Here is a 12,186-nt window from a genome sequence, read left to right as displayed (position 1 = left end):
CTGAAAAGGAGACCACCTTTTCGCCACATAAGAGCTGCCGGAGCGGCCCTGGTCATGATATTTACATTCAGAGTTCACCACCGGGTCTTAAGTTCAACAGGTCAGCATCTGCTAGTTAACGTTCTACATGTGGGAATCATGTGGGCGTGTCAGTGGCTGGTGTAGCTGCCCGTAGCTGCAGTTTCGAAGAAAGTTGCCAGGGGACATACATTGTACCACAGTATCACCTCTTTCTCTGGTCAAGAGCTTTCCAAAGAAAGACACTTAGACTAACACATCACATTGAATTCGAATGCAGTTCCAAAGGAAACAGCTAGGAAGCCTAAGATCTTTTTTCTTTTGGTCATGTCCTATTAAACCAAATTATACTATAAATTTCCTTACTTCATCATTTAATATATAGCAACTTTAGGGTGGTCAATGTAGGATTTTGGCAGCATTGTGGAGAATGTTCGGCATTGTGAATTAGAAGTCTGTTTATTATACTTGGCACATTTTAGGACATTTGCGTCACTGATTTTATATATTTCTTGCACAAGAATAACCTACATCATGATCCCCTCATTTGGTGGCACCGATAAATACGTACCAGCTGGGCGTTACAAACTGACAGGTATTTATATATGTCGTGGGACAAATGCACATGGTATCCTATTTGTTGCAACGTCATGATACGACCTTCACCTAATCTCCAAGCAGATCCCTTTCGGTGGCAAGACACTATCCATTAGCCAGAGAAGGTCGGCGGCCACGACCGGGTAGCCAAAAAAAAACGGCCATAAATAAAAAGCTAACGCGATCATTTCCCCACAACCTCTGCTTGGAGATCTAGCCTTCACCCACTTCAGACAGAGGACTACTCCGGCCCAGTTTCGGTGTTCCCCTCGACGTGATTGACACATGGTGGGCGTGTCCAAACACCACCATTGGAGGCCCCATATAGCACACAAGCGACCCGCGAGTTCAAAAGTTGCAAAGCACCCCAGGTTCCCCCCAAAGCCGTGTGCGTCCAGCTGATAGCCAGTTCCTCCACAGGTACAGTAAGGTTTACACAGAAATTTATCGTCATATTCGTTACTGTCTGTTTTGTATTCGCACCCAGCATTTGCCCTTTGGCTTCCTATTTTGAGCCCGTGCGTCTGAGCACGTAGGCTGGTTCTCTAAACCCTCTGGCGGTTATTATACTCGTTTCCTTCTGTCATGCTGCAACACTAAGAAGAGGCAATCAGTTGTTGTGTATTACTCTGTGTCCATCTGTAATCTATTCAGATTGGTATAACGTTTACAGGCTGAAAAATTTTTAGTGAAAATGCAAAGAAGTGTAACGTTACTGTATATAAAAAACACATCACGCCCTCCACTAGTAACTGTTCGTTGAGTAACGCAAGACTGAACACAGTCAATATCTATATAGATTGCTGAGTCATTGACAATAGTACCGGGTACTGCACAATTCACATGCTGTGCCACGCCCACCCTACCTCTGCAGCTGTCCCTACTTTACTTTTACAATAACTACGTAAACCATAAGAAAACAGGACACTATATCTATCTTGTAATATATATATGGTTTCATGATATAATTGATTAGATACATGTAATTTACCACAGTTAATCCTGTTGAACTGTACTCTTTTCAATCAAGCTCCATGCTGAGCACAGGTAAGACATGGGAGTCAATACGCCATTTTCAAGAATTATCCATCGCATCACATTGCATGATTTGGCTTGCCAGTCCTTCATTACCCAGAGTTCTCCCTTTTTCCCCAACAACTGTGAAGGGCTTCGGTGTACGACCTTGTCCTCTACCCCCTTATCTATATCTGTGTGTATTCGTACAGGTGCAATCCACATAACTGCTGACATCAGGAAGTTGCCAAGGAGACATTGATACTGGGGTTGATTATTCTGCTGATGGGCACTTACTCTGCCCTACTCTAGCTCCAACCTAACTCACAGTCCTCTTTGCTCCTCTATTGGCCATGCAATTTTGAACAGGGTCTCTTGACTTTTGAGGTAACATTACTGTATTCTGACACTAAGAGCCAGAGAAGACAAGTAAAGAAATGGCCCAAATAGTTTTATAAAGCCATTAGCCTTTATTTTATGGTTGTTTGTTGTAACTTCTGTTACATAACATTACTAGTAGTACTGTTGTAAAATATTAGTTACATATTAAACACTCAAGACTGTAACAGTAACAGTAATATATCACTGAGTTGTGTGCCTTATCAATTGTCACAGGAAAACATGGCTGCCAAGGAGAGCGAGGCAGATTTTTACTGGGGTTCGGGAAGTTTCCCGTGTTGGCGAGCGATGTTGTGTCTGGCTGAGAAGAAGGTGAAGTACCAGAGCCACCTGCTGTCCATGGACAAGAAGGAACACAAGACGGACGAAATACTGAAACTGAACCCTCGTGGCCAGGTTAGTGAGGGCCTGCATGGGGTGGGGGTGGGGGGGAGGGTCCCGACAACGCTCTACACTAAATTTTGAGAGCCAGCTACGTAGTATGCTGAATTCAAGAAGCCCCCTATTATGTTTTATGATAAATTCCGGGTAGCTACAACGCATTATGTAGAATTAAAACGGCAAATTATTCTCAACACAAAATGCGCCAATTATGCCTTTATTACCTTCTACAACAACAACTCTACGAATCTACGTTGAATTAGAGCAGTCCGTCTACGCTCTACGTAGAATTAAAATGACCGATTATCCTCTATGGAAAGGGTATGCGGGCCCCCGTTAGTCTGTCTGCCTTTATTACCTTCTCCAACAACTACCATGTCTTATTTTCTTGGTACATTTTATTATAATACCATTAATAGAATCATTCTGTTCTTTACAGCTGCCTATCTTCAAACACGGTCAGGTTATCATCAATGAATCTGTGGGGATCTGTCAGTATGTTGAGGTAAGATATCTAAACAAGCTAGAAGAAATCCAAGATTTCATACCTCCGAGTTTATGTAGGCATAGTAGTTAGGCAGTTTTTACGATATGATGTCTCTATATCTAGACAGTGCGTACATAGCATAACCATTGCTACCAAAGACATGTGTTCCTTTTTGATTCACAACGCTTTTATGACTGATAATTTTATTGCAAATTCCTGCCTGAAGGCTAATTGCAAATAACAAAGAACCTTGAAACAGAGTAACATTACAAAATAACCATCTACTATGTCAAAATCTACATAATAACACAAGGAAATTGTCTGAAATAATAGCTATGTATAGAACTATGTCTGAAGGGTATGACCTCTAGTTAATCATTCACAAGGGAAATAACCTGAACACTTGACCTTCCCAGAGTGCCTTCAAAGGTCAAGGCACCCAGCTGATGCCTGAGGAGCCTTCCCAGCAGGCCGCAGTCTTGCAGCGTAGCCTGGAGGCGGAGAACGTGCGACAGAAGATGGTGCTGGACACGCTGATGTACATGTGGACAACCAAGCCTGAGGACATCAGCCAGGTAACAACCAAGCCACTCAACTCACCTGACATGGACACCTGAGTGTATTTACTATTAGGCTGGTAATGTTCCTGTGAGAAGTTCATGTGAGGCCTACATACAGGACCTGCTTTCAGAACATTTAATACAGTGTACTATGCATTTCTATTAAGACATACCGTCTTTTTAGTTTGATATCTGATCTATCTGTACATGTATGCCCATAAACACACTTGTGAACAGCTGTAGTGAACATCTCTCTAAGTAGATATTGCATACTCAGTATTTGGAAAAAGCTAAGACTGAGCTTGCAGTGATACTTGTATGTGCATCCCACATACTAGTAAAAATATGTTATTGATATTCATAACATATATGTGCCTTGAGTGTGTCGTCACCACATCTGGTTATTACATGTTGGAATAAAAAAAATAAAAAAAATATATATATATATGTGCCTAGATTAGAACATTTGGTTATCTGTTCTTTTTTTCTCCAAGGACCTGTTGAAGCAGAAGAAGCAAAATCTTGCTCAGGAGGTCCAGTACTGGGAGGGACATCTTGCAAAGGTATGCTTTGGGAGGAATGTCTTCATACTATTTGTATTTCATTTGTAGAATATCATATGGGAAAGATATCCCAGACTAGATGAATATGGTATTGGTTAAAATCACAGGGAAATAGGCAAGATGTACATGGCATTAAGAATGTTTAAATTGTCATTGATTTTTGAGATTTCATATTTCTAAAGATCACAACTGATTTTGCAGCTAGGACCTGGGTCACACATTGCTGGGAAGGACTTCACAGTTGCTGATGCCACGTTCTGGCCTTCACTAGCCTTCCTGGTGAGACTGGGCATGCCCATCCAGACATGCTGCCCAAACCTGGCCAAGTACTATGAAATGGTGGGTACCATGTGATCCTAACTTTGGAGCCACCTGTTAACAAGGATCTAACCCTTCAATGACTGGTTTCCATTTTTTGTCTCTTTTGGATATCTGATATTTACAATTATAAGAAAATTTCAGATGGGAGCCTCAGGTGACCCTGACATCTTTCCTATCTACTTGTGAGCATATTGATTTTTAAGTTTCATAATCTATATCCATAATAGCTGTAAGGTTTCAATGAAGAAAGAATATAATGAAGCTATCTGCATGTACATGAACTAGGGATGGATATTTCCAGTTTTACATAGTGGCAGTGTCTGTGTCTCCGCTAGTCAACTGATTGATATGTATACGTAACATTACTCTATCTTCAATTTTTAGCGTTAAAACATCAGTTGCCATGCAAGGCCAGTTCCTGCTATTGTGAAGTTTCAACCCAACATTAGTTTTTATAGCTGTTTGAATATTATTTGCTGAAAGATTTTCCCGCTCTTTAAAGGTGAAGCAGCGTCCAACTGTTCAAGAAACCTGGCCGCCCCACTGGAAGACGTCACCTGGTCCGGATTACTTCAAGGACTTGTTTTAAGGAGGATGTTTAGATGCTTGAAGGGGGCTTTGTACTTTGAGGGCTTTGATACATTCGTGTAATTTGAGTGATTAAATCTCTTCAACAGTCACAACACCATTGCAATATATGTAAAGTACATGCAATATAAGAATAAAATTATTCTTTGTCATGAGCAATACTAACCCTGGATGTATAAAGACTTCTCAACTTCCACGTAATGTCTGAAGACAACATATTTTGTAAGATAGCTTACAAGTATTTTCTGGGCTGCTGAGTGATTGCTGCATTTTCATTAAAAATGTTAGAATTTACCTTGGATTTTGTTACAATTTTTAAAAATGTTTCCTGTACCACCACTGTCTACAAAAATATGACTATAATTATCTGTTTCCCCTCTTATGTTACACGTTGGGCTATCCCATATTTTGTTACTGTTTGAAACATATAACATAAAACAAGATACAACATCAACTATACCTCATTTTACTTTCCACTCTTCTATTCTAGGTGTAGGAATATAATCATGTCATTTTTGGACATGTTTGACAAAAGACAAGTATTTACATTTCATCTATTCTGTCATTATAATTTCTTACTCAATGCAACATCTGTTCTTTATAGTATAGTGATAATATGAAAACAACCATTTTCAAATTTTGCTGACTCTCGTAGAAAGTAAAAAAACTAATGGCAACGATTTGAAATGTGGCGATTTTCGATGTGATTTGGCAACGATTTCAATTTTTGTGACGACCAAAATACGTACGTGACCGACCGTATCTATTGCGGACTGATTCATTCATTACAAAGCTAAGTTTACCTTGGCAACCGTGGTTTTGAAAATAATACAGGTATATCACTTGAAGATCGAAAAACCAACCGTACTTTAGTGAGGATACGGGCGATCGTTGTTGACGCTGTATAGCCTAGAACATTTCTACACGTCACAAAGACTATACTAAACGTGCTGTTCTAGAACTGCGCTACAAACAAACATCGTGTGTTCCAGCTAATCTGTAGTCATAGCGAACTCCCAAACATACCGTACTACTACATTGTAGTATCAAACACTTTATTTTCAGTTTGGTATAACCAAGTAGAGTCAAAGAATCATGTCGTACCCAGGGGAAGGAACGCACAAGATGTCCATGTACGGTCTGAAGGACTGGTCTCCCGGCGAGCAGAAACTACAGTGGCAGGAGTATGTCAGGGTAGGCAACAAAACACGCACACTCTTCATGGAACGTAAACTTCTGTTCTAATGTCTCAAGGCTGGGGCCAAACAACGAACACAACTATTTCAAGTTTTCATGATCTTCGATGAACGTGGGAATCTTTTTTTTCTTTGCTTTACCAAGACATAACCTATGAAACTAGCCTCCACCAGGCCTTTCTACGGGAATACGGATCGTTGAATTCGGCAAAAAAGAGAGTAAAATTGGCCAAGGGGAGGTAGTTTCTGTGCGGCCAGTCAAACCTACAAGACGGCCAAACTCCCCTGGCAAATATTCTAATATTCTCCCATAAATAGCCAGCGTAGTTAGTCTGGTAGAGACTACTATGAAACAGTGCCTGTGTAACAGTAGGTAGTTGTTAGTACTCACTTTTATCGTGCGTGACCTGTTGAATACGCCGTCTCTTTAATTAGCGCGAGATTCGGCTGGAGAAGAACCACCTCGCGACACGAGGGAAGCTGGGAAAACCCAACATCGTAGTGACTGAGGACATGCTGAAGTCTAACATGACGGTCTACAATAACAACAAACAGGTAGGTGGCGTGCTGGAAAGTAGTATTAAAACTGTACTCGTATTCCATGTGCGTGAACGAGTCGGGTCAAGGCAAGAGAATACCGGGTTAATAGCTGACATTTTCCCTTGTTGGCAGCACGGACGTAGCCTGACTGAACCTCGCTTTTCGCCGACTCCCTAGTTAGTCTTGGTTGGCAGGGAGCCCCCCAGATCTTGGGTTTCACAGGCTAGCACGGACGTACCTAGCCTGGGTGTCATCCTCCGTAGTTTCCGCCGGCTCCCTAAATGTAATGTCGCTGGCTAGCACGGACATTAGGGAACCGGCGGAAACTACGGAGGATGGCACCCAGGCTACGACGTACCTAGAGAAGGAACAAAATTTTGTCCCCGAATTGTTACGTCAACCCAAGATCTCCTGCCTTGTTTCTGCCTTCAGCATCAGGAGAAAGGCGCGTACGAACGTCTGTTTAACCAGGAGTCTGACTACAACAGCAAGCTGCACCGGGACGACAGACAGCACACCGTGGGGCTCAACGTACACGCCGAGGTAACCGCACTCTTCTTATCATTATGTCCACGAAATATAGCGCGCAGAAGGAAATTTTTTTCTTGGTGTATTGCGTTAATATTCTAGTACAGTGTGTAAACTAGTAGTGATGGGCTCTGTTGTCGTCTGACCAAGCACTGATAAGGGTTGTAGCCTGTAGCGAAGCTTCAGCGTTTCGTAGTTAACCAAACTTGTCCGTGGTTCAAATGATGGCACATTCAGCACCAAGGACAGTGATCGGGAGTACTTGGTCATAACTTAAGAGTTCACTTGTATGGATCCTCTAGGGTTTCTGAAGTTGTTTAAAAGAGCTAGATGCCGACATTTATGGTGGTTTGATTTTCAGGAGATATCCAAGGCAGTGCCGCTGCGGCAGGTATGTAATCGTATGCGATTTGCAGAGAATCGCACAGCGAGTTTCGTCGTCCTAGGGGACGAAAGTCGCAGGCTGCGAGTTTCTTCACCTGAGAGCGGGGGCGCGCAGACTACCCTATTCGTGCGAATATCGTCGATCTTACGCTGGGCCGCGCACACATACTTAGGTAACCCTTATTAGTGCTACCGGGGCCGCGCACGGCTTTTTACCTACCAACGGAGCCGGACAGACATTTATTTACCGATGTTGTGTTCACCTGCACTCCTGATATTCTCCTTGTTCAATGTCCCCGATCTGGGGAGGACGTGCAGGCCACTGGTCCAGCTCAGGGGACCGCAAAATTCAAAGGAACCCTTTGCGTACGTACAGCATGTCCAGCATTTTCGTTGGATCGCAAGGGAATAGAAATAAGCAAAAGCTTTATGGACATATCCTTCTGATAATCTGTGTCTAGTATTTTTCAGGTAGAATCCAAGGTCAATACAGCAGTTTGCGCCACCAAATTATTCACTTCCGGTAAGTTTGTAGCTCAGTAGGCAGGATAACATCCAAAGGTAAGTGATCGCAGCAGAGCGGCACATACCGGGTGAGATCATCGGGAACACAGCGCCGTGGAAAAGGTTGGTATTGCATCTAGCTACAAAAAATAAATATTTCCTACATTATTTGTTTAAGTAGTAGTCTACCAAAAACCAGAGAACGATTTGTTTGTAGGCTGTCTTATTCGTAGAATAAGCGTATAGCCAATCGGAATTGTAACATGTCGGCGTATGAACCGACAAAGAAAACATTGATTGCGCGGTGAAGTCTTCGTTCATTATGTTTCCGCTAGAAAATAATTTGATATTGCCTACTATGCATGATTTTAAACAGTGGTCCACTGCTTGGTAAAGCCTTTTCATCATAGCTGTCTGCTCACCAACATAATGCGAGCAAGCAACCTGTTCGGTGGGAAAGCACTATATACCCCACGCGTGGAATTTCATTCAACCTCACCAAACAATAAAACACATTTGCCTAACAATAAAGTACTTGGCGTTGTCCACCAGATGTCCTAAGAAAACAACAGGACTATTTCATAAGGTGTGGATGAGAAAATGACGACCAACAATATGATCATAGAAATGGTGAAATACGGTGACTTCTACTAGCCGATCATTGATCGCTTACCTGTTGCAAATTATTTGGTCTGGCTTGATTCGTATCAGCTTAATTCTTACCTTTGTTGTGTTCAGACGTGCTCTTTCGAAGTTTTCTACCGTCATTAATTTGTCGAAATGCGAAACGTAGTCTGGGTACCATCCTGCTTAGTACACAACACTTTACGTCCGCTCCCACAGTCGCACCGCTCACACACAAATTTAAGGGAAAAACAACAACAATACAGTCCCTCTCAGGACTAAGTGGTCTAACCTGGCCCCAATGTCGTTGTCAATTACGACCCGCGGGCGCGCACACGCCAAGACAATAATTTATTCAATTTGGAAACTTTCTTGTAGCTCTGTATCATAGTGGCCCCGGTAGCACTAATAAGGGTTACCTAAGTATGTGTGCGCGGCCCAGCGTAAGATCGACGATATTCGCACGAATAGGGTAGTCTGCGCGCCCCCGCTCTCAGGTGAAGAAACTCGCAGCCTGCGACTTTCGTCCCCTAGGACGACGAAACTCGCTGTGCGATTCTCTGCAAATCGCATACGATTACATAGCTCGCTGCGGAGTTCCTCTCAGTACGGCTTCCTGTTGAACCGGGAGACTGACCCGCCCATGCGGGGGGAGTACGTGCGAGTCGCGCACGTCTTCAAGGGGTTCTACCGTGACAGGGGCGTCAACCTCCCTACAAGTCATGACTGAACCGTCCCTAGAATCCTCATATAGGCTCAATGAGACATTTGCATCAGGCATGTGCCTGTGCACTATGAGAACTTTCATATACGATTCATTTTCATATACGTTTAGACATTGCAAAAAGCACCAACAGTAATAAATGTAACATGTCTGAAACTGTTTCATAGTATGCTCCTTATGCCAATTCAAATGTGATGTGATGTGACACTGTCAACACATCAGCCTGGCACTGTACTGTTGTGCTTTCTTGCATGTGTTGCACCTTCTAAGAAATTCATGTGTTACACCTTCTGGAATTTCATATAAAACCAATCCACGTAACACTGAGACATCAAAAACTTCAAGATTTGTATTTTCACTGGTACATAAATTTTGTACACATTCGCTTACGAAGCATTATAAGTTTTGCATTGCTGACAGTACTAAAATGCAACAGTGCTGTGATATAATTCTAACAGCATCTAGAGTAGAGCCAACACTTGTAACCACCAAATATAGCTACTAAGTACTGGTGATTCAGAAGTATGCTTAACAACCAGCCGCATCATTCCTACTCAAGCAAAAATAAACTTAAAGTAGTCTAAAAGTAGAAAACTATATCTCTAATCAAAAACTAACAACTGATCCAAATTTAAACCACATAGATTCATTATACTAACAAAAATTATGTATGCATTAATTAAGTGACAGTAGCTTCATGTGATACATGTAAGAAAAGTATATAGTACTTACTTACGTACTTACTATAGTAAGAAAATAGTCTTTATCAGTGAAATGATCAACTTGTGATGATCATGACAGTTTTGGGGGGCAGTATTTGATCATATACAGACCATTATCACATGCTTTCCACAGCTTACAAATACTGATGCTAGGCATATATAGCTATATTATTGCATATAATATCAGAGTAAGTTACTTGTACATATTATAATTCCACAGTTGATCTGGTATGCTTTTGTACATACCTCAACAATGCAAAAACTGCCACATTTATCATGGCTGTAAGCTAAAATAATAACAATTGCGGAAGAAATATAGCACATTTTGCTGCTATCATGCAATTTCACTTATAAGTAAATTAAGTAAATTTAAGTAAATTTTACTATCAAAATGCAAAAAGCAACAGAAAATGAAGTACACAGAGCTCCAGGTCACCAAACTTTTAGTGGTACCAGGAACCATTTTTGGCAATGCCACAGGGGCGAGTCCTTGCCATGCTGGAGGGAAAATCTTAAATGAAAAGGAGGTTAGGTACACAAACAAGGTACACATCCTGAATAACTAAAAACACCACTTTTTTTATGAATCAAAATACAGAATCTTTGCAGTTCCTCATTTGCTTTACAGGTCTTCATTTGGATAGGAGGCAACTGTTAAACCAAGGGGAGGGGGCCTCAAGTCCATTACAGATTCACCATCAATCCACAGATAGACATTTAGTGAGTTTATCTGACACAAGCATAGGGGCATCATCATGTCATCATCCCACATTGTTTTTTAATACACAAAAACATCCATTTACGTAAACTTTGTCAATTAAGGACTTCTTCAGTAAGCCTGACTAGAGGATGCCTGTCTTGTCATGATGATTTCTTTCTGCCCCTTACTACGCTGCATTAAGAATGGTTGTAGTTCTCATAGTCAAGAGAGGGGGCGCTTGAGATCATCCACCTGGTGCGGTGGAGCTGGGCCTGCGAGAGAAGGGAAGGACCAATCATGTCAGTTGGGTTTTGGGCTGTCAATCAAAACAGAAGTGACCAATCAGGGAGCAGGGAAAAGCAGCCACTTACCAAGCAGAAGGGTAGAGTTGAGGGGAAGAGACAGAGTGGGAAATAGCATTGGAACACTGTGATGATGATCCTACATAGGGATTTTATGTGCTGGGTGGGGTAGGAAAGTCGGATGGCAAGAATGTAAACAAAAAGCAATATATGTAGAGAGAACACTGACACACAGTGATCATGTCAGTCATGAATAAAGACACAAAATATCTATACATAACACTGAAACGTACAGCAAACATGATATGTATGTGGATGATACCTATGCTCAGTAATAATGTACACAATGGTAGTAGAAGACTCAGTCACAGACTTTTCTTCATCCCTTGGAGGATAGCTCCATTTGCATTCAACTGCACCATCCATTGCACATATTACAAGTCTAACTCGCACACCTACGGCTCAATTCCTTCTCAGCAGCCTGCACACCACTAAAAACACAAAAACAGGGTAGTTCACTCCTAACAGCCACCACGTCACCTTCTGACACCCCCGGCCAACCCATGTCAAACAACTGGTGACAAACCCCCAAACACCCTTTTTGCCATGATCATGTCCAGCAAGCTCTTTTTGCAACACGTCTGAACCACTTTGCAAACTTATGTCTTGTTGTTCACTCTCCACAGTTTGAATAGTGCTTTGAGTCCCCATGTCCAATATGTCTGTGGATGTGCTTTGGTTCTTGCAGGGTTTGGTGTTTTCCCAGAACAGGTAACCATGGAGACAGCAGCCGTGGCAATGGGTGCCATCAAACATTTCCCACCAACTACCTTGTTTGTGGATATTCTACATGGAGCAAAGGAGGAAATATTGCTTGAGTTAACTTGAGTGTGGTATGGTAATGTAAAGTAAGATGTCATATTAACATGCAGTAAAAGAAGATTTAAAAATGAATGGTATGTTTATATACAGCACATGACAATGAAAATCAAGAATTTTCAATCAGAAAAAAGAGGATTTTTTCTTTGGGGGGT

General features: G+C 41.8%; 3 protein-coding genes across 6 annotated transcripts in view; 2 read left to right on the top strand and 1 right to left on the bottom strand.

Moving 5' to 3' along the window:
• The first annotated feature begins 975 nt into the window (after positions 1-975).
• Positions 976-5,161, top strand: LOC109473991 (glutathione S-transferase A-like). 2 transcript variants are annotated; one of them, XM_019774184.1, is made up of 7 exons: positions 976-1,035; positions 2,245-2,424; positions 2,849-2,914; positions 3,313-3,471; positions 3,951-4,019; positions 4,221-4,358; positions 4,843-5,161. In XM_019774184.1, the coding sequence occupies exons 2-7, from the start codon at positions 2,251-2,253 to the stop codon at positions 4,927-4,929; spliced, it is 693 nt and encodes a 230-aa protein (XP_019629743.1). In that variant the 5' UTR covers positions 976-1,035; positions 2,245-2,250; the 3' UTR covers positions 4,930-5,161. The 2 variants fall into 2 exon arrangements, with proteins under 2 accessions (XP_019629743.1, XP_019629744.1); XM_019774185.1 differs by lacking the exon at positions 976-1,035 and adding an exon at positions 1,934-2,016.
• An 821-nt stretch (positions 5,162-5,982) lies between these two features.
• Positions 5,983-9,827, top strand: LOC109474063. Its single transcript, XM_019774282.1, has 5 exons — positions 5,983-6,122; positions 6,560-6,679; positions 7,097-7,207; positions 7,554-7,572; positions 9,292-9,827. The coding sequence occupies exons 1-5, from the start codon at positions 6,024-6,026 to the stop codon at positions 9,432-9,434; spliced, it is 492 nt and encodes a 163-aa protein (XP_019629841.1). The 5' UTR covers positions 5,983-6,023; the 3' UTR covers positions 9,435-9,827.
• Positions 9,828-10,872: 1,045 nt separating this feature from the next.
• LOC109473951 (anoctamin-10-like) overlaps positions 10,873-12,186 on the bottom strand; it is a 7,914-nt gene continuing 6,600 nt past the window's right edge. For 2 of the 3 annotated variants that reach the window (XM_019774140.1, XM_019774137.1), the window contains one exon: positions 10,873-11,122. Coding sequence is in view for 1 of the 3 variants with exons in the window: in XM_019774137.1 (XP_019629696.1) it covers positions 11,048-11,122 (75 nt within the window). In the remaining 2 variants the exon portion in view is untranslated. Of the gene's footprint in view, positions 11,999-12,186 lie in introns of all 3 variants that reach the window. The other variant, XM_019774138.1, reaches the window with a different exon arrangement.

This window comes from Branchiostoma belcheri, unplaced genomic scaffold, assembly GCF_001625305.1.
Source record: "Branchiostoma belcheri isolate BF01 breed outbred unplaced genomic scaffold, Haploidv18h27 scaffold3, whole genome shotgun sequence".
NCBI lineage: Eukaryota > Metazoa > Chordata > Leptocardii > Amphioxiformes > Branchiostomatidae > Branchiostoma > Branchiostoma belcheri.
The sequence above is the reverse complement of the archived record's forward strand: the minus strand, read 5'-3'. Positions and strand labels throughout refer to the sequence as shown.

Coding starts and splice junctions, on each gene's coding strand:
- LOC109473991 (XM_019774184.1), top strand. CDS start 2,251: ATGGCTGCCAAGGAGAGCGAGGCAGATTTTTACTGGGGTTCGGGAAGT. Junction 2,915..3,312: donor GGATCTGTCAGTATGTTGAG/GTAAGATATCTA, acceptor TGACCTTCCCAG/AGTGCCTTCAAAGGTCAAGG. Junction 3,472..3,950: donor AGCCTGAGGACATCAGCCAG/GTAACAACCAAG, acceptor TTTTTCTCCAAG/GACCTGTTGAAGCAGAAGAA.
- LOC109474063 (XM_019774282.1), top strand. CDS start 6,024: ATGTCGTACCCAGGGGAAGGAACGCACAAGATGTCCATGTACGGTCTG. Junction 6,123..6,559: donor AGTGGCAGGAGTATGTCAGG/GTAGGCAACAAA, acceptor CTCTTTAATTAG/CGCGAGATTCGGCTGGAGAA. Junction 6,680..7,096: donor TCTACAATAACAACAAACAG/GTAGGTGGCGTG, acceptor TTCTGCCTTCAG/CATCAGGAGAAAGGCGCGTA.